The sequence below is a fragment of the Amia ocellicauda genome, chromosome 7, assembly GCF_036373705.1.
Source record: "Amia ocellicauda isolate fAmiCal2 chromosome 7, fAmiCal2.hap1, whole genome shotgun sequence".
Lineage (NCBI taxonomy): Eukaryota > Metazoa > Chordata > Actinopteri > Amiiformes > Amiidae > Amia > Amia ocellicauda.
Genome location: NC_089856.1, coordinates 40,856,114 through 40,882,284, shown reverse-complemented (window position 1 = coordinate 40,882,284; position 26,171 = coordinate 40,856,114). Strand labels below are relative to the sequence as shown.

Here is a 26,171-nt window from a genome sequence, read left to right as displayed (position 1 = left end):
AATATTGCCCTTTCATCAAGTAGGTAACTATATCACCCCTGATTCCACGACATATCACGTCTTTTCTGTAAGGCATAAAGAAAATTATGAAAATATTGTAGGCAGCATGAAGTACTACAAATACTTAAACTTAAAAAAACTTAAATAATATTGAAATCTCACCACCCAAAGGTTTGGTCTTAATTATGTTTATCAGTACCACCTCTAAACACATTTATGAAGTTATTTAGTCCCATTAAACAAGCAAAGGGGATCTAACTTAAAAGGCACCTCCAAATCATATTAACAGCAAACAATAATAAATATAAAATACCTATCAAAATTTAATTAAAATTCTCCAAGTGGACAGAGAGCCAGTTGGCACCAGTTCTTATAAGGAGGATCACATTTGTCTTCTAACATTCATCTGCTTAAACTGTTATTCAATGCTGTAGGCTAGCATGGTCTGTGGATGTTATCTGCACAAAGGGGGGAACGCGATGAAAATCAAAGCCACCTGGTCCTATGAGTCTTTGGTGTTGAGCTGCAATAGACTGGCCCCTTTGGATCCAAATTGGATAGTGGCTCAAGGAGTGCTGAAGCCGAACTCACAGACCCTCATAATCACTGTCACCAGGGGCGGCGTGTCCCCTCAGCTCTGTGGAAGGCAAGGGAGACCCTTTAATTGAATAAATGTTACACATGAGTTGTAATCCTAGCACAGCTGAGATCAAGAAGGCTGTGTGTTTTAAAGGGATGTGAGTGTACCAGTGGGATCTCGGTATTCCCTTGAATTAAATTACCACCGTTTCGCTTCATTAAATAGTAATCATCACGGAAAGAGACACTTACTTGTTTTTCACTGCCAGTTCTTTTCTGCTAGTGGGATGAAAAGGCAGTTACTGTGTACCTAATATGCTAACAACTCTGGAATGCTAATTGGTTTGGAGTGTGTCTGGGCTTTAGATTAGGTAAGCATGAGTTAGTAGACTTGAACACAAGATTTCTCCATAATATACTAGAGCTTTGATCAATGTAGATGAAAACAGATTGATAAACTGACTTTGATTTGCATTGGTGAATTCTTTACTTCTTACTCTGACACAAGTTTCCTTCACTCCTTTCATGTGAGTGTCTTCATAACATCCTCAGGGTCCTGTAAAACCTGCCTTTTGGGGAGTATCCCTGCAATGCATCTGTACCACTAGAATGCACAGATCATATTTCCCCACATCTAAGATTTTCACAGATTGATTTCTGCCATGTCCTTTATCTGTAAGGTTTTAGTTATTCACAGACCTTTGTGCAAATTGGCAAGACGTAAAGTGTTGCTCCATCTAGTGTTCATATAGTGTATGTTCACATTATGGTGTTCTGTGCTGTTGTTGCCTGTTTTATCAAAAATAACCACTTTTGTTTTGTTTGTTTTTCTCTCTTGTAGAAAAAGAAGTAAGTGAGACTAAATTCAACACAAACTCTGGCTGAAGTTTGTAAAGAGAAAGAAGAGGCAGCAGCAGTGAAATCCTTTGAGAAGAAAAGTAGTTAATTGCAAAGTTGTATCAAGCAAATTGTGTAATTACAGTCATTTGAAATAAGCAAATTAAGTGGAAATCTTCAATGTTTCTTTTCATTCACTATAGACACCAGCAAAACACAGTTTTTCCTCTTTTGTGTAAAATATTTTTCTCAATTATGCCATGTGTAATTCTTGTTTTAGTATGTAACAAATGTGTTACAAATTAATGGTGTTGTAACACAAGCTATAACTTGTTTGTGCATGTTTGCGTTCTATTCATAACTAATTTCACTCAAGAATAAATGTATTATGTATTAGTAGAGGAAATTGTATATTCTTTGTAGTGATAGAAAGCCCAGAAGACATGTAAACCTGCAATTCAGGTATCAATACATATTTCATCATACCATGTAGTTAAGTTCAGTTAAAATGATTAAAAACAGCCAAATAGGTATGTTGCATTTTGTGCACCTCTAGTTAAGTTTTAAGGGCTTAAATACTGGATAATAGAGTCACATAACTGAATCGTTTAGTGTAGATTTAAGACAACTGAGAAAGCTTCTCTCAGCAAAGTTCAAATTTAGAGATAAAATAAACAATTTTGGCTTATTAAAATAACAGCCGCACTACAGCCCTACATGCACTGGATAGAGCTGAAGAAATCATCTTCATGTGCTCTTTGAAAAAGACAGAAAAAAAAGTCCATCTTGTAAATATTTTTTTAAACATTTAACTTCCCTTTGTGCTAACAAACTATAAGGCTTTCTTTTATGTGTTATTGTATAGTATAAAACATTAACAGGTTTAAACAAAATATGGAATAGATCATGGATAGAAAACAGAATGTATATAAAGTTTTGTACTAAATCTGTAATGAAAAGAAGATCCCCCAGACAAATGTAATTTCCTGTTAGGAATAACTGACTGGCAATTCACTTTTCCAAGGCATATAGTAAGCCTCATAACAGGACCAATTATTAGCCAAGGCAGATTAAATATATTATATGATGATGACATAACCTAATACTCAGTTTAACCATAGCACATCATTGAAGCCCTTGTCAAGTTCTTGTAGTTTCTCTAAGCCGAAAATAAATAAATTAAAATTAAAAGTCCAAAACTGGATTGTCAAAGTCCAGCAGGTTTGCAATGGGTCTTTTTAAATCCTCACCTGCAATAGATGGATTGGAAGAACATTGAAATATTACAGACCCTATATACATATAGATCTGTAACACCTGAACCGCTCCTCTCAGGTCAGTTGACCTGTTTCCACCAACTTTGCAGATCGTTCCTCTACAGTGTTTTTAGTTTTTAGTGTAATGCAGTCTATTACACAAGGGCTTTTCAAATACTGTTTTGGACAACATGACAGGTAAAGGACCAGAGAATGTCTGTGCTAAACAAACACAGGCTTGGGATCTGTGTGTGAATGCAATGTTAACAAATATGTATAGTTCAAATAAATAATAGTCACCTACTTCTACTTCTACTACCAAGCCCATGATATGTTTCAAGAAAGATGCACGTTTCTGTTCTCCCAATTACCTTTGTTTGGATGAAAAAGTAGACTTTATTTCTTCCCAAACTCCATGCATCCTGTCCCTGTGGCCCAGCTGGTGTGTAGGAGTAGGAGCTGATACACAGTGATGTATGACTGTAGCTTTAGCTGGGGATTTACGGCCAGGCACTTTCAAATCCTTGGTTGAGATCAATACGCTACATCTATGCATAATGTGTCTGTTTGCTTATATTATATAAAGCTCTGGAAACAATTAAGAGACCACTCCAAGTTCAGAAAGTAATGTTAAGTGGTCTCTTAATTTTTTCCAGAGCTGTATATACTTGTTATATATTTTTATATGTTTTGTGTTTGTATATTTAACTATGTGTGTCAATATACTAGCTAACACTTTCACAGTGGTTTCTTTGACCAATTGTCTGGAAATAATATTTCATATACACCGATCAGCCATAACATTATGACCACCTTCCTAATATTGTGTAGGTCCCCCTTTTGCCGCCAAAACAGCCCTGACCCGTCGAGGCATGGACTCCACTAGACCTCTGAAGGTGTGCTGTGGTATCTGGCACCAAGACGTTAGCAGCAGATCCTTTAAGTCCTGTAAGTTGCGAGGTGGGGCCTCCATGGATCGGACTTGTTTGTCCAGCACATCCCACGGATGCTCGATTGGATTGAGATCTGGGGAATTTGGAGGCCAAGTCAACACCCTGAACTCGTGATTCATCAGACCAGGCCACCTTCTTCCATTGCTCCGTGGTCCAGTTCTGATGCTCACGTGCCCATTGTAGGCGCTTTCGGCAGTGGACAGGGGTCAGCATGGGCACCCTGACTGGTCTGCGGCTGCGCAGCCCCATACGCAACAAACTGTGATGCACTGTGTGTTCTGACACCTTTCTATCAGAACCAGCATTCACTTTTTCAGCAGTTTGAGCTACAGTAGCTCGTCTGTTGGATCGGACCACACGGGCCAGCCTTCGCTCCCCACGTGCATCAATGAGCCTTGGCCGCCCATGACCCTGTGGCCGGTTCACCGCTTTTCCTTCCTTGGACCACTTTTGATAGGTACTGACCACTGCAGACCGGGAACACCCCACAAGAGCTGCAGTTTTGGAGATGCTCTGACCCAGTCGTCTAGCCATCACAATGTGGCCCTTGTCAAAGTCGCTCAGATCCTTACGCTGCCCATTTTTCCTGCATCTAATACATCAGCTTTGAGGACAAAATGTTCACTTGCTGCCTAATATATCCCACCCACTGGCAGGTGCCATGATAACGAGATGATCAGTGTTATTCACTTCACCTGTCAGTGCTCATAATGTTAAGGCTGCTCGGTGTAGATGTGTAATTGCAGTTTGGCGCCCCCGCGCGTTTGAGCGCCGCCACCGCACAGGAAGTCCCGCAGCGCCGCATCCGGCCATTTTGTTTCCTGTTGCCCTGCTATGGCGGAGATGGATGACGGAGACGAGCCGGGGCTGCTTCCTTCTCATAGCGGCGGCGCTGGATCCAAACCCGGAGGAGACAAGATGTTTTCCCTGAAGAAGTGGAACGCCGTCGCCATGTGGAGCTGGGATGTGGAGTGCGACACCTGCGCCATCTGCAGGGTGCAGGTCATGGGTGAGAGGTCCTCAGTGTCCAGTGCATTGTGTATCTGCTGCAGGCGAGCGGTTATATACACCCACAGACACTTGAATGCGGCAAATGTGTATGTAACCGCATTGACAAGACCGCAGAAGCGTAGGATCAACCCGACGAGCTGCAGCACTGAAAGGGTTTGTAAGCAATGCATGCAGGAGGTTTCGTCCAGCTTAGATATCCGCTGACATTTTTGACGCATCTGTGATTTACGACCATATTGGTTTACAGCAGTGCTTTCCAGATTACATCCTGCGCTGTTGACCTCGTATGCATATTATAATGTATCGGCAGAAGTTGCATCCTGAGATTGCTGTCTAATCATATTGCGTTGCATGTGTTTCTTTAGATGCTTGTCTTCGCTGCCAGGCAGAAAATAAGCAGGAGGACTGTGTCGGTGAGTCTGTGGGATGTCAAGTCTTGCATACAATATACATCTCTTGCAGGGATGCTGTGTGTGTAGGAGATGTAACCTACATGCAAAGGGTGCTAGTACCCGTGTTTTTCCCAGAAATTGCATTGAATATAGTGTAGCCTATATATTGTATTTCTCCTCAAGGGTTGCACACAGTGGTTGTTACACTAAGCAAAAATGTAATATAATCTTAGCCACTGCCCCTGAATCCGATGCTACTGCAGTTTAGTTTTACCTAGACATCAATGTGTGCTCCTTATGATATTACAGAAAATATTTTCAAATGTCAATTATAGTAGTGAAATAACTTGGGTGTGGGGGACTGGGTTATTAAATGTATTTATTTTAAGCATAGCTACTAGCAAGTACTGTTTTAGGGTGCACACTTTCATGAAGGGTGTATATCTTACAATGTATTATTGACGCGGATGATAACCGTTGTTTTTCTTTTTCCTTTTAGTGGTCTGGGGAGAGTGCAACCACTCGTTCCACAACTGCTGCATGTCTCTCTGGGTGAAACAGAACAACCGCTGCCCGCTGTGCCAGCAAGACTGGGTGGTCCAGAGAATCGGAAAGTGATGGTGTTCAGGGATCTCAGGCGTACCTTCCTTTAAGGGCACGGCTGTGTGCTGAAATTAAGACTTACCCTCAGTAGGAACGCCTGCCCTGGGCGAATGTCACGCAGGTGATCTGTGCCCTTCACCCTCCTGCCACTTGTGCTTTCATTTGACAGAAGCCAGAAAGCATCACCAGACAGACCTACTGGAGGGGTGATATATTTATTAACGCAAACGTTTTGATTGGAAAAAATATGTTTATTCTTTAAAAAAGTTAAATAAAAGTATGACAGCTTCTTTACTTTGTGCTCTAATGATATCATGGGGGATAAAACAAACGATCTGCTGTTTTAAGTCATGGGGTAACCATTTCTTTGAGGGAAAATGTTGATGTTTCAGTTCATTAGCAGTGCTAAAATCATAAGACCTAACATAGGGACTGTTCTAAGTATCTAGCATTGTGTTTGTTGATACCAGAAATCCATCCAGCTATTTCTTTACAGAACCCAGAGACTCCGCTTGAACAACAGCACTCCGAAACGTGTAAAATAGCAAAACCTAGAGTTGCTGTTCACATCTGTTCTAAGATTGCAGTGCTAAGACACTTGAGGTATTTGTTCATTAGGTGTTAAATAAAGTACAACTGGCCACTCTGAGTCTGCCAGCTGCCTCCACTACGTTGTGTCCTACTGCATGTCCTCGTATTACCTGTGAAAACTGCCCTTTACACACACATCTTGCTAAAATCAAACAGAAATAAATAAAAAAGCTTTAAACTACTGTTCATTTTTTAAATTTTCATTGTTCAGACATGGCCTGAAATTTTAAACAAGACTCGCCTATAATGTGCAATTAAAAACCTTACTCCTTACTTCTAATAACAGAGTTTTTTTATGGTCATTTATAATGCTTAAGGAGTAATTTCTCCATTCTGATCCACTTTTTTGTTTTGCTGCAGTTGCAGATATGTATTTCATGCAGAACATACCAGGGAAAGCCTCCATGTATCTATGCTGTAGTAAAAACTGGAAGAAAATTAAATTGCTCTATCAATCATGTGGGAAAAATGGGAAATCCTTATTTTTCTAATGGGTAAGTCCATTTTCCAGTAATTAGTGTTTCAATTACAAACCACTGTCTCTGCTGGCATTATTTTTAGAAAAGATCATTCTAATATTAAGCAGAACATTTTAAATTATAACAGCCTGGTCTTTAAATACAGCAGACAGTTATAGCAATAGAATCAGATTGCAGTTTATTTTAGACTATTTCTGTAGGAATGTTATATGTGTTTTTGGGTGTTATTTAGTAGTAGTATTTCTCATGAATACATTCCTGTTACTTTCCAAAAAACACCCACTTATTTATCAAATAAGAACATAAGAAAGTTTACAATCGAGAGGAGGCCATTCGACCCATCTTGCTCGTTTGGGGTCCAGTAATAACTGAGTGATCCAAGGATCCTATCCAGTCTATTTTTAAATGTTCCCAAACATTCAGCTTCAACCACATCGCTGGGGAGTTTGTTCAGATTGTGACGACTCTGTGTGAACATTTTACACGTTCAACCCCAGTGGTGTACTGTGGAATCTTAGTCTTTTGAGCAATTCTCAGCTTTGGGGATGACTTTACTTACATCTGAAAGATTCTGGCTTAATTCAAAGTACCAGCACTGGAAAATGTTAAAGAATTTAAACTCCAGTATAGTAATTGCAGTTCACTGACGTAACTGAAATGCCAGTCCAGCTAATTATAAACATCCCTTCAATAGTAAGATTGTGTTTCCGGCTGTTTAATACAATCTTGGTGGTTGTAAGCACCCCTCTTTGATGGATTAGAGGCAGAACTGCACAAGTGCAATTTACATTGGAGCAGACTGACCTGCTATGTTTTTTTTTATTATTTAGCCTGGGGGGCGTGTATGAATAAAATGAGGTAATGTACTGAATGGAGCCAAGACTCGGGTTGTTGTCATGGAAGGCCTGTTTAATGGTTCTGCTTGACTGGAAGAGAAAGGTTCAGTAGAACTGTTGTAATTGTCTGTTAGGAGCACAGTTTGTCCTCGCCAGCTATTTACAGCTGGACAAAACAAAAAATCTGAGAGGGATGAATGAATGGCAGCAGTATGCCCAGTTAAGACTGAAGTGCGGCTACATTAGAAGCTGAACTGAAGGAAAATGCTGTATGTATCTGTAATAAAATTTGCTCAAGCCAGGTGAGATTTAGGTCTTTGCAAAGTTTACAGGTGAAATCCCTTGCTTAACTATAACAATGGTTCTAAAGCCTGGGGCTACAATGATAAAATAAAGGAGCACAGAGCTACATGAACATGCAGTATCTTTTGGGGTCACACACATTTGCAAGTATTAACTGGCTACACGTTGAGGAAACAGTTGGAAAAACTGAACTATATCATGGTTGTCAGTCAGGCCACTCCAGTAACTCTGATGTTGCCTATACAGTAACCAGGTCATCGTCAAATATAAATGACTCGACAATTATAATTTGCTTCCATTCAGCCACAAGAGCGTTAGTGAGGTCTGGCACTGATGTTGGGTGATCAGGCCTGGCTCACAGTTGTCCAATTCATCCCAAAGGTGTTCGATGGGGTTGAGGTCAGGGCTCTGTGCAGGCCAGTCGAGTTCTTCCAAACCGATCTCATGATTTCATGAAGCTCCTGACGAACAGTTCTTGTTGCTTACAGAGGCAGTTTGGAACTCGGTAGTGATTGTTGCAACCGAGGACAGACGATTTGTACACGCTACGCGCTTCAGCACTTGGCGGTCCGGTTCTGTGAGATTGTGTGGCATTCCACTGCACGGCTGAGCTGTTGTTGCTCCTAGACATTTCCATTTCACAATAACATCACTGGGGCAGCTCTAGCAAGGCGGAAATTTGATTAACTGACTTGTTGGAAAGGTAGCATCCTATAACGGTGCCACGTTAAAGTCACTGAGCTCTTCAGTGCGGCCCATTCTACTGACAAATGTTTGTATATGGAGATTGCATGGCTGTGTGCTTGATTGTATATACCTGTCAGCAATGAGTGTGGCTGAAATATCTGAATCCACTAATCAGAAGGGGTGTCCATATACTTTTGGCCATGTAGTGTATGTACAAAACTTTCCTAACTGATTCGCTCCACATTCACCTAATGTACAAAATAAAACTAAAAAGAAATTCAACATGCACGGCACTCAATTAAAATTTCTTTCTGTACCCAAGGCCCACATTTGCTGTAATTAAAATGATCTGAGGAGGATGATAATAGCACAAAGCAGAGCATGTAACTTGAATATTTTAAATGCATTTTCAAACATCAGGAGATGGACACATGTGGTACATGGCATTAGACAATCTTTATGTGGGTTAAGTAAAAGTTAAGAGATTGGTCAATGCTGTCCCCATAAGCAGTTTGTCACATTTATTTATAAAGTGAAACCAGAGGATAAGAAGTTCACACTTAATTAGTTGAAGGTCACAAATGAGCCGCACTGAGTTCACACTGCCTTCAATTTCAACCAGTTTTGTCTGAAAACCTTTTTGCAACCTTGCACTTTTTGTTTCCTAACATCAGCTAAATATCTCTGGCTATACTGAAGTGAGTACAATATAGTAATTGCCTTTTTTATTGTCTTTCATTATATCCTCAACTTTATTCTTTGAATGTGTGCAATCTGAAAAATTTAAGAAAGTTATGGTATAGATGAAAATCTTTAAAATACAATAACTCCACTGTGTTGTGATCGCCACCCTAGTTAGTGTCTAAAAGCAGACATTGTATGTTGAACATTAAACCTCTGCAAATGATCTTGTGTTACATAGGGAATTACATGGTTTGTGGCCCAGAACCTGTGACATATCAGAACGATTCAGAATTTATTTCTAAAGAAAAAAGAAGCCAAATACAATTATGATTTTAATTAAAAAATGTTTAATCTGAATTAGTTTCACACCTGGACTTTCTAAGGAAGGTCATGTGAAATGATGAAAGGCCATTTTGACAGACATTTTTTTATTGTTTTATTTATAACAAAATAAATTGGACGTGGCTACTAATTAATATATTGGAATGCTAAAAAAATAAGGACGCCATCTGCTTTATCCCAGCTGTCAGTTTTTTGGTGTACTACACCCTGTTTATGATGGGGCTTATATTCCATTTCTTGTATACTTTAATTGAAACAAAATTTGCTTCAAAAAGGAGGCTTCAAAAACAACTAGCACGAGTGGGACCACTGTCAGGATTTTGTCTTTATTGTCAACAACACCTCTTAAAGTGCTCACTAATGATGAACAGGGAAGCAGACAGTTACTGATAACAGTAAACCAGGAGATCTTAAATATATCAAGAGTTCATAAAGAAACGTGAGAGATGGGTTGTGTCTTGGGAGAGGCAGGTTAGCTAGTCTGACTTCTGCCCCTTCTGTTGATTTACACTACACTTACTACCTTATCGCAATGCCTGCTATCTGATGGCCTCACTGCCCCGAGCGCTCTGTGCAGCTGGCAGCAAATCCAGCTGTACTTATTTATGTCTGACCCACAGGCACAGTTGGCCTCCATCTTTTGCAATAAGGCCCTCTGCTGACCACACAAACTGTTATTTAATACAAAGAGTGAGGGTGGGGGGCGCTTGTGTTATGGTAATTTCAGTTGACACTATGCTTCATATACTATTAATCCTTTTTGACTGGCTGTCTGCAGTATTTATAACTGCTGGTAATTTACACTTTTAGAATGGGTATTAAAAGCCAGGCTTAAGGCACCTAAAGTGAATTAAAACAACCTTCCCAGGAGAATAGTGTGGTGGGCGGCAGTGAGGAGTAGTGGTTAGGGCTGTGGACTCTGGAGTGGAGGTTTTTGTGTTTAATCCCCAGGTGAGGAGCCCTGCTGTTGTACCTGGATTGCTACAGTAAATGCCCAGCTGTATAAATGGGTACAACTGTAAAATTAATGTGATATGTTGTAACAATTGTAAGTCACCCTGGATAAGGGTGTCTGCTAAGAAATCAGGTAATAAAGAATAAGGCCAGGGACAGTTATCCATATCAGCACACCTCCCATGCACTCAGGACAAGGTATGTTTAGATGGGGTTAATATTAGGTGCAGCTTAACGCTAAAGGCGTATTAAGGGCCTCACTAGCCGAGAGTTCCCGCCAGTTGATCAGTTTGTGGTTTGCTGCATCACGTAATATGCTGCATTAGCACTGTTTCCACTAGGATGTTACTTCTGTTTACTTTCTGGGAAAAGCCATCAGACAGTTAATCTGAACAGTTAATCTTTAATATGTTGCCATACTGAGACAAATTCAAGGCCTTTTTTGGTACAAATGTCTCAGGGTAAATCTTAGTGTACTGTATATTAAATCCAGGAGATCTGTCATCACAAAAACATTTTGTTTGTTCACAAACTGGATTCTGGGTGTTACACATTTAAAGGCCTGTCTTGCCCTTGTTTAATACTAGTATTTCCTGCAGTAATAAATGATATAGGTTATGTCAGGTTTATGAAAATGTATTGTGCTGCCATTGCATTTTTCAGCAAGTTATACAGTACTGTACAAAAGTTTTAGGCAGGTATGAAGAAAAATGCTGTAAAGTAACTGCTTTCAAAAATAGACATGTTAATAGATTATATTTATCAATTAACTAAATGCAAAGTGAGTGAACAGAAGAAAAATCTACATCAAATCAATATTTGGTGTGACCACCCTTTGCGTTCAATACAGCATCAATTCTTCTAGGTACACTTGCACACAGTTTTTGAAGGAACTCGGCAGGTAGGTTGGCCCAAACATCTTGGAGAACTAACCCCAGTTCTTCTGTGGATTTAGGCAACCTCAGTTGCTTCTCTCTCTTCATGTAATCCCAGACAGACTCGATGATGTTGAGATCAGGGCTCTGTGGGGGCCATACCATCACTTCCAGGTTCTTCTTTATGCTGAACTCCATTTGCAGAAATGCAGCCCGAAACTTGCAAGGAACCTCCACCATGCTTCACTGTTGCCTGCAGACACTCATTCGTGTACCGCTCTCCAGCCCTTTGGTGAACAAACTGCCTTCTGCTACAGCCAAATATTTCAAATTTTGACTCATCAGTCCAGAGCACCTGCTGCCATTTTTCTGCACCCCAGTTCCTGTGTTTCCATGCATAGTTGAGTCACTTGGCCTTGTTGCCACATCGGAGGTATGGTTTTTTGGCTGCAAGTCTTCCATAAAGGCCACTTCTGACCAGACTTCTCCGGACAGTAGTTGGGTGTACCAGGGTCCCACTGTTTTCTGCCAATTCTGAGCTGATGGCACTGCTGGACATCTTCTGATTGCGAAGGGAAGTAAGCATGATGCGTCTTTCATCTGCTGCAGTAAGTTTCCTTGGCCGACCACTGCGTCTATGGTCCTCAACGTTGCCCGTTTCTTTGTGCTTCTTCAAAAGAGCTTGGACGGCACATCTGGAAACCCCTGTCTGCCTTGAAATGTCTGCCTGGGAGAGACCTTGCTGATGCAGTATAACTACCTTGTGTCTTGTTGCTGTGCTCAGTCTTGCCATGGTGTAGGACTTTTGACAGTAAACTGTCTTCAGCAACCTCACCTTGTTAGCTGAGTTTGGCTGTTCCTCACCCAGTTTTATTCCTCCCACACAGCTGTTTCTGTTTCAGTTAATGATTGTGTTTCAACCTACATATTGAATTGATGATCATTAGCACCTGTTTGGTATAATTGTTTAATCATACACCTGACTATATGCCTACAAAATCCCTGGCTTTGTGCAAGTGTACCAAAAGAATTGATGCTGTTTTGAAGGCAAAGGGTGGTCACACCAAATATGGATTTGATTTAGATTTTTCTTCTGTTCACTCACTTTGCATTTAGTTAATTGATACATATAATCTATTAACATGTATATTTTTGAAAGCACTTACAGCATTTTTTCACACCTGCCTAAAACTTTTGCACAATACTGTATGTCTCAGGTCTTATTCTTATTTAATGCTGATGTTAATGTTTTATTGAAGACTTAACTGCTTAATGAGACTTTAGATATATAGTAAAGGTGTAGAGTGTGTATAAAAGTACAGAGGACCATGAAACTCCAAATCGCAATGGAAAGGGTTATATTGCAACTTCTAAATTAGGTGTATAATTTCCACAATGCCCAATGCTATGTGAAAGTCTCTCCAGTGCGGCACTTTTATACTGCAGAGAGTGGCATATTCTAAAACTGAGTTTTGGCCGCATTTGCTTTCTTTGCTTTTGAACCTGAGATTTCAGACAGTGAAATACAAATTCAGTTTAGTCAGCAGTGGTTGCCTAGGTTTAAGATGCAGTTGAGATTCATGATCTGATTGTGAATATCAAAGATCAGATGGTGCAGTAAAGAGTGACTTGACAATATGCACAAATATACTTGCGGTTGACTAATCCCACGCAAGGCCTGAAATCTATTCACTGCAGGAAAGGGTAAGAAACTTAGTTTTGCTGTGTGGAAAAAACATGCTTTTTCAGTCCTGTGGTGCACAAATATAAATATCTGTTTTCATTTGATCCTGCTACATATCTCATTCAGATACAGAGATACAGATACAGATACAGATACCTACTTTTCTCTGCATCAAAGCATTTCATTTCATTATTAGGGATCACATCCTAATATATGTAATACACATCCTTGTATATTTAAAGCTGCTTCCTGAATAATGATATTTGACTCCCTGTGGTTTTGGATCAGGGATTACTGGTACAGTACAGCAGGTTTAATCTAATTAGCCTGGCAGATATAAGTGGTCCAGCCAACATTTCATCAAGAGAAAATATTAGTTGCAGTTGTTTTGTACAGTGGGTCTCTAGTTCTTTGTTCCTCCTTTTGTATTCTCACTTGGGGAGATTTGTGATAAAATCAAGTCTGTCTTGGGTTATATCTCTGGCTGCTGGCATGCAGTTGCCCCCTAAACATAGAAAGTTCAAAAGCTCCTTAGCAGAGAAACCTCTTATAAGTTCCTTTCCACGAATAGTTCACCTAAAGATACTTAGTGAAAATCCTTCTGAGGTATTTAATTCTAAATGAGTAATTACTTGAGTGCCAGAGTGTGTCTTTGCTGTCAGTGCAGGCTAGAGATCGGCTCAGTTGCGTCCAGGAGCTGGAAGAACACACAACAACACATTTCAGCCTGCTAGGAAGAAGACACCAAGGCAGCCAAGATGTGTGACATGGGAGGACTGGACAATCTGATCGCCAACACTGCTTACCTGCAAGCCAGGAAAAGTGGTGATGGAGACGGCAAAGAGATGCAGAAGAGGCGCAGGAGCTTGGCTTTGCCCAAGACTGACCAGTGTGCAGAGATACGGCAGAACATGGACAAGAACTTTGAGAGCCTGTGTGAACAGCAACCAATAGGGAAGAAGCTCTTCCGCCAGTTTGCAGCAACCTTGCCCGTATACCAGGTGGCTGTCGACTTCCTGGACGAGCTGAACAACTGGGACTTGGCTGAGAGCAATTCCAAAGACAACCTCCGCCAGAACATCAGCACCAGTTTCCTTAAGTCGGACTCCAAAAACTTCCTGTCCTTCCTGAGCCCTGGGTTGGCCGATAAGTGTCAAAATGTCACAGAGAAAGACTTTGAGGAAGTCACCACAAAGGCCAAAGAGGAGACAAGGAGCTTCCTTAAGGGAAAGGCCTTTGAGGAGTACCAGAACAGCTTCTTCTTTGAGAAGTTCCTGCAGTGGAAAGTATTTGAGCGGCAGCCTATCACTGAAAAATACTTCTACGAATTTAGGATTCTGGGAAAAGGAGGATTCGGAGAGGTAATTGCAATAGATCAGTGTTTCCTGCTGTAGCTTTTGAGACCTAGAAAGTTGTTTGGAAAGTGTGGTTCCAATGTTTCCTGCAACTGTTTACTGCCAGTCCTGTTTATTTGTATGCATTTCTACCAAGAGTTGGGTGAAAGATTGATTTGTGACACCCTTTAGCTGGTGCCACAGTCCTGTAGAATGAATGAACCCTTTCGTTGGGAAACATTCCCCCTAATAAAATACATATAATGATAATTAAATTCAGGCAACAGCGATTAGCAATCTAGTGGGCAGTAAAAGAGTCGTGATGTTGTGGCGTTCTCTTTCAGGTCTGCGCCATTCAAGTCAAAAACACCGGGCAGATGTACGCCTGTAAGAAACTGGACAAGAAGCGGTTAAAGAAGAAAAAGGGCGAGAAGATGGCGCTGCTGGAGAAGGAGATCTTGGAGAAAGTCAACAGCCCTTTCATCGTCAAACTGGCCTACGCGTACGAGAGCAAGTCCCACCTGTGTCTGGTGATAAGTCTCATGAATGGCGGGGACCTGAAGTACCACATCTACAACATCGGGGAGAGGGGTATAGAGATGAACCGTGCCATCTACTACACTGCCCAGATCACCTGCGGGATGTTGCACCTGCACTCCATCAACATCGTGTACCGGGACATGAAACCCGAGAACGTGCTCTTGGACGACAATGGACAGTGCCGATTATCTGATTTAGGATTGGCAGTGGAAGTCAAGGAAGGCAAAACGATCAGCCAAAAGGTATGTAGATATCTGACTGCACATCGGCCAATAGCAGACTGTCTAGTTCCTTCACTCATCGTGACTTCATTACACAACATGGCAGACAATTACATACATTTTAACACATTTTGGTTTGGGAAATTTACTTTGTTTATTGTCTTTAATGTAGCCAAGTAGCAAGGCTAGACATTAAAAACAGGGGAACTAAGGGGAAGTAATTTTAAGGGCTTTATGTTTGTCTCAAAAGTCTACAACTTAAAAGTTTAAGTAACAGCTTTATCATTGAATTCATATTAAAGTGTATTTAATTCTTATTAATGTCTTACAATAACTGATAAAAGCAGTAGAGTGAGATCCTTTAGTAGAACAGTTATAAAATGGTATTATTTCCTGGCTAACATCTCCTAATAGGGAAATTAAATGTATACATATATACAGCTCTGGAAAAAATTAAGAGACCACTCCAAGTTCAGAAATCAATGTTAAGTCTCTTAATTTTCTCCAGAGCTCTCTCTCTCTCTCTCTCTCTCTCTCTATATATATATATATATATATATATATATATATATATATATATATATATATATATATTGAATTGCAGATGAAAGTAACAATTCAAATGTTGCATAGAGTCAGCCATTTTGCATTAGCAACTTGGTTGACATAGTTTTGAAGTTGTCCTTCCACAGGTTAAAAGACCAAAGAAAACAAACATATTTCGACATTTAATCTAATTATCTAATGCCCTCTGTAGCACATGCTGAGCGGGTACTGTATATGGCCTTGCTGGCTTTATAAAACTAATCTTCTTTTGTAGGCATTACGTAAATCTTTTTCAGTCAGACAGTTGTAAAGGCAGAGCTGCTATTGCTGCAATTCTGAAGGAAATTACAAACCCTTAAAAATACAAATATTTTTATTCATAGTAATAGTGGCAGCACATAACCATGATATAGTTCTGATTCCCTTACTCTCTTTAGGTTACAAGGTTAACTGGTTAACTGACACTATTAGAAAGCCAAGGAACAAATCCCTGTTTTGAAATCTCAATGAAGTGCCAGAGCTTGTATTTTCAACTGCTTTGAGGACAACCAGTTGTGACCTGAAACTGGCCCACGTCACACCCCAAGCAGTGCCAACTTTCTTAGCCTTGCAAACCTAAAAATGCTGCACAATTTTCCTACATATTTGTCCCTTATCGTTTTCAGTTATTTACTTTTGCATGTCCTATTAGTATTTCACTGTTTTTGTTTAATGGAGTAGGCTGGCACCAACGGTTATATGGCTCCTGAGATCCTGAAGGAGGAGACCTACACCTACTCAGTGGACTGGTTTGCTCTGGGCTGCAGTATCTTTGAGATGGTGTCGGGTAGAACTCCTTTTAAGGATTACAAGGAGAAAGTCAACAAGGATGAAGTGAAGAGGCGGACGCTGGAGGATGAGGTGAAGTTTGAACATCCCAAGTTTGATGAGCCCACCAAAGACATATGTAAGCAGTTCCTTATGAAGAAAGTGGAGGACCGTTTAGGATGCAGGTATGTGCAACTCAGTAAGAAGCAGACATACAGTGAGGGAAAAAAGTTTTTGATCCCCTGCTGATTTTGTATGTTTGCCCACTGACAAAGAAATGATCAGTCTATAATTTTAATGGTAGTTGTATTTTAACAGTGAGAGACAGAATAACAACAACAAAATCCAGAAAAACACATTTAAAAAAATATATAAATTGATTTGCATGTTAATGAGGGAAATAAGTATTTGACCCCTTCGACTTAGTACTTGGTGGCAAAACCCTTGTTGGCAATCACAGAGGTCAGACGTTTCTTGTAGTTGGCCACCAGGTTTGCACACATCTCAGGAGGGATTTTGTCCCACTCCTCTTTGCAGATCCTCTCCAAGTCATTAAGGTTTCGAGGCTGACGTTTGGCACTCGAACCTTCAGCTCCCTCCACAGATTTTCTATGGGATTAAGGTCTGGAGACTGGCTAGGCCACTCCAGGACCTTAATGTGCTTCTTCTTTGTTGCCTTGGCTGTGTGTTTTGGGTCATTGTCATGCTGGAATACCCATCCACGACCCATTTTCAATGCCCTGGCTGAGGGAAGGAGGTTCTCACCCAAGATCTCGCCCCGTCCATCATCCCTTTGATGCGGTGCAGTTGTCCTCTCCCCTTAGCAGAAAAACACCCCCAAAGCATAATGTTTCCACCTCCATGTTTGACGGTGGGGATGGTGTTCTTGGGGTCATTCCTCCTCCTCCAAACACGGTGAGTTTGATGCCAAAGAGCTCGATTTTGGTCTCATCTGACCACAACACTTTCACCCAGTTCTCCTCTGAATCATTCAGATGTTCACTGGTAAACTTCAGACGGGCCTGTACATGTGCTTTCTTGAGCAGGGGGACCTTGTGGGCGCTGCAGCATTTCAGTCCTTCACGGCGTAGTGTGTTACCAATTGTTTTCTTGGTGACTATGGTCCCAGCTGCCTTGAGATCATTAACAAGATCCTCCCGTGTAGTTCTGGGCTGATTCCTCACCGTTCTCATGATCATTGAAACTCCACGAGGTGAGATCTTGCATGGAGCCCCAGACCGAGTGAGACTGACAGTTATTTTGTGTTTCTTCCATTTGTGAATAATTGCACCAACTGTTGTCACCTCACCAAGCTGCTTGGCGATGGTCTTGTAGCCCATTCCAGCCTTGTGTAGGTCTACAATCTTGTCCCTGACATCCTTGGACAGCTCTTTGGTCTTGGCCATGGTGGAGAGTTTGGAATCTGATTGATTGATTGCTTCTGTGGACAGGTGTCTTTTATACAGGTAACGAGCTGAGATTAGGAGCACTCCCTTTAAGAGAGTGCTCCTAATCTCAGCTCGTTACCTGTATAAAAGACACCTGGGAGCCAGAAATCTTGCTGATTGATAGGGGATCAAATACTTATTTCCCTCATTAACATGCAAATCAATTTATAACTTTTTTGAAATGAGTTTTTCTGGATTTGTTTGTTGTTATTCTGTCTCTCACTGTTAAAATACACCTACCATTAAAATTATAGACTGATCATTTCTTTGTCAGTGGACAAACGTACAAAATCAGCAGGGGATCAAATACTTTTTTCCCTCACTGTAAGTGACCAGCTTACGAGGATTTGCGTACTCTTGTTGAAAATACTCCTACAGCAAATTTACAAAACAACTTCTGATATATAAAAAGATGTTTCATTGTTTATTCTTGCAGTTTTGTTTACCCAAGGCTACTAAAATTGCATCGCTTGGACTGAACAAAATAAATGCTTTGTAAGATCTGAATTCAACTTCATGAAATAAGCCGTTCCCATTAGTTCCTGCTTCTAGATACAAACGTTTCATTGAAATGTTCCTGACTTGTATACTAAGCCGTTCTAAAAAAAAGAAAGAACGAAAGAGAAAAAAATAAAGAAAAGCCTATCAGCTTAGCACAGACATAGTACAGCTGATGGGTTTTCCAGAAGAATTGCTTAATCTTGTGACGCAGTGTTTCACTATATCACACACAACAATACAATTAACATATTAGGAATGTCTGCTTGTGTGAACAAAAGAAAGAAGCCGTGTTAATAAGGTAACTGAAAAGCTACACCTGTCATGCTCCTGTAAAAGAGCATGTTATATAAAATGCCTCTTTGTTTTTTATAACCATCGTCCCGGAGTACCCCTGTCTGCTGGTTTTCTTCCAACTGATCTCTTAATTCCCTGGACTTACAAAACCCTTTAATAGACCCATTGGCTTGATTAGTCCTACCTTAACTGCTGTCACCACTTTAAAACAGTGGATCAGCGTGTTTAGCAGTTGTAAAAATGTAATTATGTATTTATTTAATCATCTAGGAATGTGAAAGTCTGCTTTTGAAAATGTTTTGGTCCTTGCCACAAGTGTTGTTATAATATTAGTGACTAACATATGTTTACTCCCTACTGCATCTGTGTGTCATTCAGTGGTAAGAATGAATTTGCACATAAAAAAACGGTCTAAATGGAGTTCTGGTTGTTACATTTTACGGCACAGATATGTCTAAAGCAAGGTATTTCTGAATAGATCTCTCAAAGAAAAGTTAAGAAAATAGTAAAAGATAAAACACTTTAACTTTTTGTGTCCCAATGACTTTATCTTAAATTACTTGTATTCATTATTTATTCAATAAGCAATTGCAGAACAATAACATTATATATGCAGGGACTTGCTGTTCTCTTGTTTGACCCCTTAAAGATATTGTCTGTCTTTAATGTCTAATCAGTCTGTGTATTAATTCTCTAGGGGCGCAAGTGATGATCCAAGGAAACATCATTGGTTTAAATCAATCGTTTTCCAGCGTCTAGAAGCTGGTCTTATTGACCCTCCCTTCGTGCCAGACCCCTCTGTCGTGTACGCCAAGGAGGTCGGCGACATCGACGATTTCTCGGAGGTGCGAGGGATCGAGTTCGATGACAGGGATAAGAAATACTTCAAGAGGTTTGCCACTGGGGCCGTGCCCATCCCCTGGCAGGAAGAGATGATAGAGACGGGACTGTTCGAGGAGCTCAGCGACCCCAACCGAAAGGAGTCCGTATCTGGTGGAGGGTCGGGGGAATCCAAGTCTGGCGTTTGTGCCCTGCTGTGAAAGACAGAGACAGAAAAGTAGAAGGAGCGCCTCGAAGCAGCGTCTGTCTTTCAAGATAGTAACAATAAAGAAAAAATACAATTCACAACTTTGTTTGAGAGTTCACGGAATGCAGTCCATCGAATTTGCCTGGGTGGAGGCTAAAAAGAAAATGTGCAAGAGGCAGCTCGCTTCTACAGGCAGACTCGGCTCCCTCTGTCAGACGGCCTTTAGTTGCTGCTGTATTGTGTTCTGTAGTCCAGGTTTGGAGCCAGTAGGTGGAGCCATAAACTGTGACTTCCCAAAAAGAAAAATGTGCATCCCAATCCTGCACTCGAGGATAGGTCGGCCTGCCGAAATCGCCCCGTGCAACTGTGCTCATGTTGTATCTACTCTCCAAATTACTTGTTTCATAATTGAAAGTGTTGCGCCTCATTCCATGTGTTCTATAGTTCAAAGCAATCAAGGGGAGTCTGTAAAAAAATCTAAAGACCAGGTTTGACTATTTTTACAGAAGTGCTTTAAAAACAGTGACGTGTTTCTGCATCAAATACTAAATGGAAATCTCCATGCTTCCTGACTCTTTAGTCTCGTTCAGTGGCTTCATATTCACTATGTATAGGCCTAACCATGTGCTGACATATATTATTGTTTATTATTCATTTCTTAGCAGACGTCCTTTTCCAGTGTTGACTTACAAAATATAAGAGCAATACAAAGTGCAATAATAAAGTGCCATTCAAGGCATAATACATTTTGTATACACAAGTGTACACGAGATATACAGTAAACAATACAGGAGGTCTTACATCCTAGATTGTAAAAGCTGATAAGTGCAGACAAGATGTTAGGCCACAGTCAAGGGCCAGAGGAAAGGGAGCGTATAAAGATAAACAATACGAGTACTAGTAAAGCAAGGCAAGTAGTATGACAAAACATATAAGTGCTATCTTACAGGAGAGTAAATGACTGAATTATATTATATTTTACTAAATATAAATAATTGATGTTAGCGGTAAGGCGTTAGGCAGTTGTGTTTATATTTTACTTGTGGTTTACATTTACACATTATTTTGATGTAATTGTGAAGGAAATGTCAGAGCCTCTTACAAACGGTATTTTAAACAATTTTAGAACTCATCACTTTTTTAAATACATCTTAAGAATCTGTTTCGCTTGTGTCATCTGCACTACTCCTGTGCGTTTTCCATTTTCCATTTAGAAAAGCTTTACAAAATATTCATAAATATCATTTCATATGATAATAAAACACAATATATCAAAAAGCCAGAATTATGAGATGTAATTGTTTAACATGCTATGTTTTGTTGATGTTCATTTTGAATTGTGTTCTTCATTGGTGTTTTACATAATTCTGCATATAATTTGACACAATTATGAAACCTAATATGTTTTTAAAAAGTAAAGAATTTGATACAAAGAGCTGTTGTTTCATATTTGTGACTGAAAAGTAAGTATACACACTGGTATAGTCATATACTGTTGTAGTCTAAAGTATTCACAACTTTAATCTTTAACAATATTATATGATGTTGATAATTTAGTTTAAGAAATATTGTTAATCATTTATACATATTTAGCATTTGTGATAGTCAAGATTCAGACACACGTAAAACGGTATGTAAAGATTCTATCTGATTGAACAGTTAAGAATGCCTCTTAGTTCATTTCTATGGCTGATTTAACTCATTTATATCAACTAGAATTTTCATTTTCCTGTGTATAATTGATACCTAGATTTAGATTCCATACATATGATTTAATATCTGATTTCAGAAAAAGGGAAAATCAATTATAATAATTAAAAAACAATCTGATTAAAAATCCCAAAAGCAAAAGAAAGCAAAAAACAAGTTACCTTACTTCTTAAAAGTGGTTATCCTGAAGAGAATCTATATCGAGTGCCAACTGTCATACATTCTGTAAGGAGTTAATAACATTATCCAATTATGATGGCTTTTTGTGTGTGAGTGTGTGTATGGATATTTAACAATTTGAAAATCAAATACAGTGGAAACTCCTTCATGCAGAGAAACTAAAAACTAAGTTGGGAAAGGATATCTTACATTGTACAATTAACTGTTAATAAGGAAATGATTTTGTATATATATATTTTTTTTGCCTTGAGTAGTTTTACAGACACACTATAGAAAGCAACTAAAACAGCAGACATACGTTTATTGATACATTTACTACACTGTATGGATGACATGGAACATTGCAAGCATGACATTACACGTGTTTTGGATCATGCGATTATTAGAAATGATCAACTACAACTTGATCAGCAAGGTCGTGTAGTTGATGTATTATCTTTATATGTATTTCAGACATACAATTAAAAGGCCAAAACAGTATTGTGACTTTTAGAAGCGGCCGAAGGGATGGCCTGTGCAAGGGCGGGCACTGTGTGAGTGGCTATTTTCTGTGCCCGCCCTTGCTGTGCGCAGTGAGGGCGAGGCAGTGGCTGGCGATCGGCGCTGTATGCTGCGTGACTGTGCCCCAAACAAGGCCAGTGCAGATCTCATGCTTTCTGTCTTTAATTGCTCTGAGGAGCTCATCACAATGTGTTCTGTTTTGTCAGTGGCATCTCCGGTTCATGCCTTATTAACTGCTCTATTCAATTGCATTAGTCAGGGAATCGGGAAGGCGGACTCTGTCACTGTTGCTCCTGCCCGACCCCATCACAGCAGGGATTGGGCAGGATCAGAGCAACGAACCACTGCTACTTTTTTTTTTTTTTCTGTGGCCCCAGTGTAAGGCAATAACTCCCTTTGCCCTCAGTGTAATGCTGTTATAGCACTGTATCTTCATTAGAAACCATGCAGTCTAGATGTTTCTTGCAGGCTAGGATCACAACAAGGTAAAGTATCTGAAGTACATTCATTTAGGGCCCTTAATTGTAGTCCCATGAGATCCCCATTGGGCCAGGTTTTCAATTCTTCAGACATATTCTTCGTGTCTTTGCAAATTAATACCCTCACGTGTCCTACATTTAAAAACAAATTAGGTGTGCAAAGGAGGAGTGGATGTCAAAGTGAATGATTAGACGATGGAAGACACTGCATGCATGGTGGTGGCAGCATTATGTTATGGGGATGTTTCTCATCAGCCGGGACTGGGGCACTCAGGATAGAAGAACAAATTAATGGAGCAAGGAATAAAAAAGTCCTTGAGGAAAACCTGCTGTTCTCTGCAAGAAAGCTGGAACTGGGATGGAAGTTCACCTTTCAGAATGACAACGATCCAAAGCACACAGCCAAAACTACAAAACCATTTTTCCCCTTAACAGTGTGTATGGAGTATGGAGTGTAGACAATGGGAAAAATGCATGAAACTCTGAAGCACTGACACAACAACATGTGAAAAAGGTTCAAGGGGTTGTAGACTTTCTAAAGGCACTAAAGTGCATATTGTACGTGAATCAAAAAATCTTGTTGGTTTCACTAACAGGCACTGCTGCAAAGACGGCTTTGGAGAGAGCTGCGTCACAGTTCCATGTTCATGAATAGTGATCCCAGATTACGATTTACAGGAGCTGTGTTTTCAAATGGCAAAACAAGAAAAAAAAAACATTTTTTGCTTATATGGCTGTCTACTTGTGATCACTTTGGCAAAACATTGAGACTTATTGCCTGTGTAAACAGAGTGCAGGATGTTCTGACAGCTCTCATCATTCTTCCCTTGTAATTTGATTTCAATCACCCTTGTTTCTATGGCAGGAAATATTTACATTTGCTGCTCATTGATTTACAGTAGGCTTCTGCGAATCTCCAGGAAGACGTGTGTGAGAGTTTTTGACCTGGCTGTCGAGAGATTTCAGCTACTCTGCAGTTCTGCTTTGTTGTCAGTCTGAATGACTGCCATGTCCTTCCTTAAAATGCCAACAGCTATATATGTGCATTCCTCTTTTTAAGCAAGCAAGAGAATAGTTTCTAGTGGAATAAAGATCATTTTTAAAAGAAAATACAAAACAGATGTATTAATAAAAAGGAAAATAGCAAAGCAAAGGTTAATAAGCAATACAGGGCTTTTTTATTGTTCACTTGCATGTAATATATATATATATATATATATATATATATATATATATATATATATATATATATATATATATATATATATATAATCTGCTAGTGATGTATCATCTTTAGGACCAAATATTGCCTAGCTTGTAGCAGCTTAGGACCTCCCAGAGATGATGTACAAAGCCATTAGTCTGGAATGCCTTTCCCCTCACAATATTCCTACATTACTAGGAAAGGATATCCCAAAGGATTCCCTTTCTGCTCATGCAGATATAGATAGATCTCATGCAAAGACTCACCAACCACCACCATTTGCTTATTGTACAGGGGAATCACTGTTAAAGATCAAATAAGTGACCACATTTTAGGATTCACATTTTTTAGCACTGGAAAAAGTGGTGTTTGCCTGATATTATAAGTAAGGGAGCGAGTCATGATTTTGCTATCCAGATAAGGATATGTACCTGATGAAGTATGAAAGGTGGTACAATGATTCATGCATGGATACCAAATTATACATTTCACATTGTCCCATGCATGCATAATATGAGACCTTTATTCAAGTTAGTCTAAAGCACTTGTATTTTGTTAACTGTGTGAGTGCTACATTTAGTAAGAGATTTTCTTTTTATTGTCAGAAATGTAAAGTTTTCAGGGACTGAATTAGATTGATTATGCAAATGAGATTCTGTAGGATAACTGCAATTTCAAAGGACAGTAAGTGAATTTTCAAATGCCACTATGAATTGTTTAAAATTATTCAGTAAATGCAGGGCAAGAAAATAATACCTGTGCATTGCACCTAGGAGTTTGCATACTTCTTCATCTTGGGCATTGTTAATCCAGGGTCCATCATCAGTATATATCCAGATCACACATTTGATCTCTATGCCTTTAAAAATGTAAGTTTCATAGATTTTTCTCCATCACTAATCGCCACTAATTCATATTAAAATACTAAACTTAATAGTGCATGATTTTAAAGCATTCCCACTGAAAGTGTTTGTGGGTATTGTGGAGCACCAAACGATATTGCAAGCTCCAGGAGGGCTCACGGTGTATTTATAAATGCTTTAAGTACAATCCCTTGGAAAAATGCTGTAAATGAAGTATTCTGTAAAAGATGGCAGCAGATGGCGAAAATAAATGCCTTGAGAGTTACTATATTTGGAAAATCACCAATCCCAATCAGTGCACTCACTGTACCAAAATATTGTTACACAGCTATGGCACCAAATGATCCCAGTATGAAATAAAATGCCTGTCTCGTGATATTCCTTCGAGCAATATTATTTTTATTTAAATTATTCTCAGCCATACTCAAACTCTTCATACTAAGTACTAACCCAACCTTAGAGTCCCAAAAATGCCATTCCCCGGCTTTGCCAGCCATTGATATGAGTGTGTGTGTGTGTGTGTAGTACGTGGTGGCTTTGTGGGGGGAGGGATCTCTCTCACACAGCTGTGTCTTATCAAACTGTTCCCTGTGTTGAGCTTTGATTAGATATGTACATCTTGTTTTAGTCTGGAATTTCTCTCCTAAATGAAACAGGAAGATCCACTTGAAGTTTTGTTTTCTCATATTTTCAGATTCACTCCACTCTCCATTAGACCACAAGCTAGGCTACTGCAAATATAATTCAGGGTAGTACAGAGCTCACACAATCAACATAATTTAACTGACTCCATCAGATAAAATACATAAATCAATATAAATGAAGGGTGTTCAACAATCTGATCAGTTCTTTATGCCAAGTACACATTAGCACTATGGATAATAAGATGGAGCACTGTGGAAATTGGAGTTGTGTTTCGGTTGGGTCAGTGTGCATGAGGTGAACATGCAAAACTCCTCCTTCCACGTCTTCATCTCCAAAGTATGCGATGTGTGGGAGAAAAGATAATGTTTGGGGCAGAGGGCAATAACCTAAGGCAGCTGTTTCTATCTCACATCTTTGCAGAACAGGTTGCGTCTGCTGGGGTTGACGTGTTTTTCTGTTTATTTTCCCACCCCCTTTATGCACACACACCCATTAAGTTTGGACAATCAATTTCAAAGCAATCGCCACAACCACATTAAAACTAATCGATTTGTGCTAGGGATTAAAAAAAAGAGGGGGAATGCTTCTCAGCAAGTTACCAGATATACCAGCCCTCCATTGTATTGGATGAATGCACCAAAGGAAAATGCTATAGGCCTACATAAGGTCAGAACTGATTTAACCTAGTTTCATTAAGTTGTGCATCTATTTTATGAATGGGATGCCATTATAAACCTATGCAATCTCCCGGTTTTGACATTAACAGAGAGAAAGGCTGAGCCAATATGACACCTGGTGCACTGAC

General features: G+C 39.7%; 3 protein-coding genes across 5 annotated transcripts in view; all 3 read left to right on the top strand.

The window, feature by feature from the left end:
• LOC136753490 (uncharacterized) overlaps nt 1-1,866 on the top strand; it is a 38,373-nt gene extending 36,507 nt beyond the window's left edge. For 2 of the 3 annotated variants that reach the window (XM_066709635.1, XM_066709634.1), the window contains exon 12: nt 1,421-1,866. In XM_066709635.1, the coding sequence (XP_066565732.1) occupies nt 1,421-1,432 (12 nt within the window). In that variant the 3' untranslated portion in view covers nt 1,433-1,866. The remainder of the gene's footprint in view (nt 1-1,420) is intronic. The other variant, XM_066709636.1, reaches the window with a different exon arrangement.
• A 2,556-nt stretch (nt 1,867-4,422) lies between these two features.
• Nucleotides 4,423-5,921, top strand: rnf7 (ring finger protein 7). The gene is made up of 3 exons (XM_066709633.1): nt 4,423-4,634; nt 5,002-5,049; nt 5,528-5,921. The coding sequence occupies exons 1-3, from the start codon at nt 4,460-4,462 to the stop codon at nt 5,644-5,646; spliced, it is 342 nt and encodes a 113-aa protein (XP_066565730.1). The 5' UTR covers nt 4,423-4,459; the 3' UTR covers nt 5,647-5,921.
• Nucleotides 5,922-13,658: 7,737 nt separating this feature from the next.
• Nucleotides 13,659-21,268, top strand: grk7a (G protein-coupled receptor kinase 7a). The gene is made up of 4 exons (XM_066709632.1): nt 13,659-14,427; nt 14,745-15,182; nt 16,428-16,699; nt 19,455-21,268. Exons 1-4 carry the CDS (start codon nt 13,825-13,827, stop codon nt 19,795-19,797), a joined length of 1,656 nt encoding a protein of 551 aa, XP_066565729.1. The 5' UTR covers nt 13,659-13,824; the 3' UTR covers nt 19,798-21,268.
• Nucleotides 21,269-26,171: the final 4,903 nt, after the last annotated feature.

What these genes read in the sequence shown, in the direction of transcription:
- rnf7 (XM_066709633.1), top strand. Translation starts at nt 4,460, where the DNA reads ATGGCGGAGATGGATGACGGAGACGAGCCGGGGCTGCTTCCTTCTCAT. An exon ending in CTGCAGGGTGCAGGTCATGG is followed by an intron (nt 4,635 to 5,001) that starts GTGAGAGGTCCT and finishes GTGTTTCTTTAG; the next exon opens with ATGCTTGTCTTCGCTGCCAG. An exon ending in TAAGCAGGAGGACTGTGTCG is followed by an intron (nt 5,050 to 5,527) that starts GTGAGTCTGTGG and finishes TTTTCCTTTTAG; the next exon opens with TGGTCTGGGGAGAGTGCAAC.
- grk7a (XM_066709632.1), top strand. Translation starts at nt 13,825, where the DNA reads ATGTGTGACATGGGAGGACTGGACAATCTGATCGCCAACACTGCTTAC. An exon ending in GAAAAGGAGGATTCGGAGAG is followed by an intron (nt 14,428 to 14,744) that starts GTAATTGCAATA and finishes GTTCTCTTTCAG; the next exon opens with GTCTGCGCCATTCAAGTCAA. An exon ending in GCAAAACGATCAGCCAAAAG is followed by an intron (nt 15,183 to 16,427) that starts GTATGTAGATAT and finishes TTAATGGAGTAG; the next exon opens with GCTGGCACCAACGGTTATAT.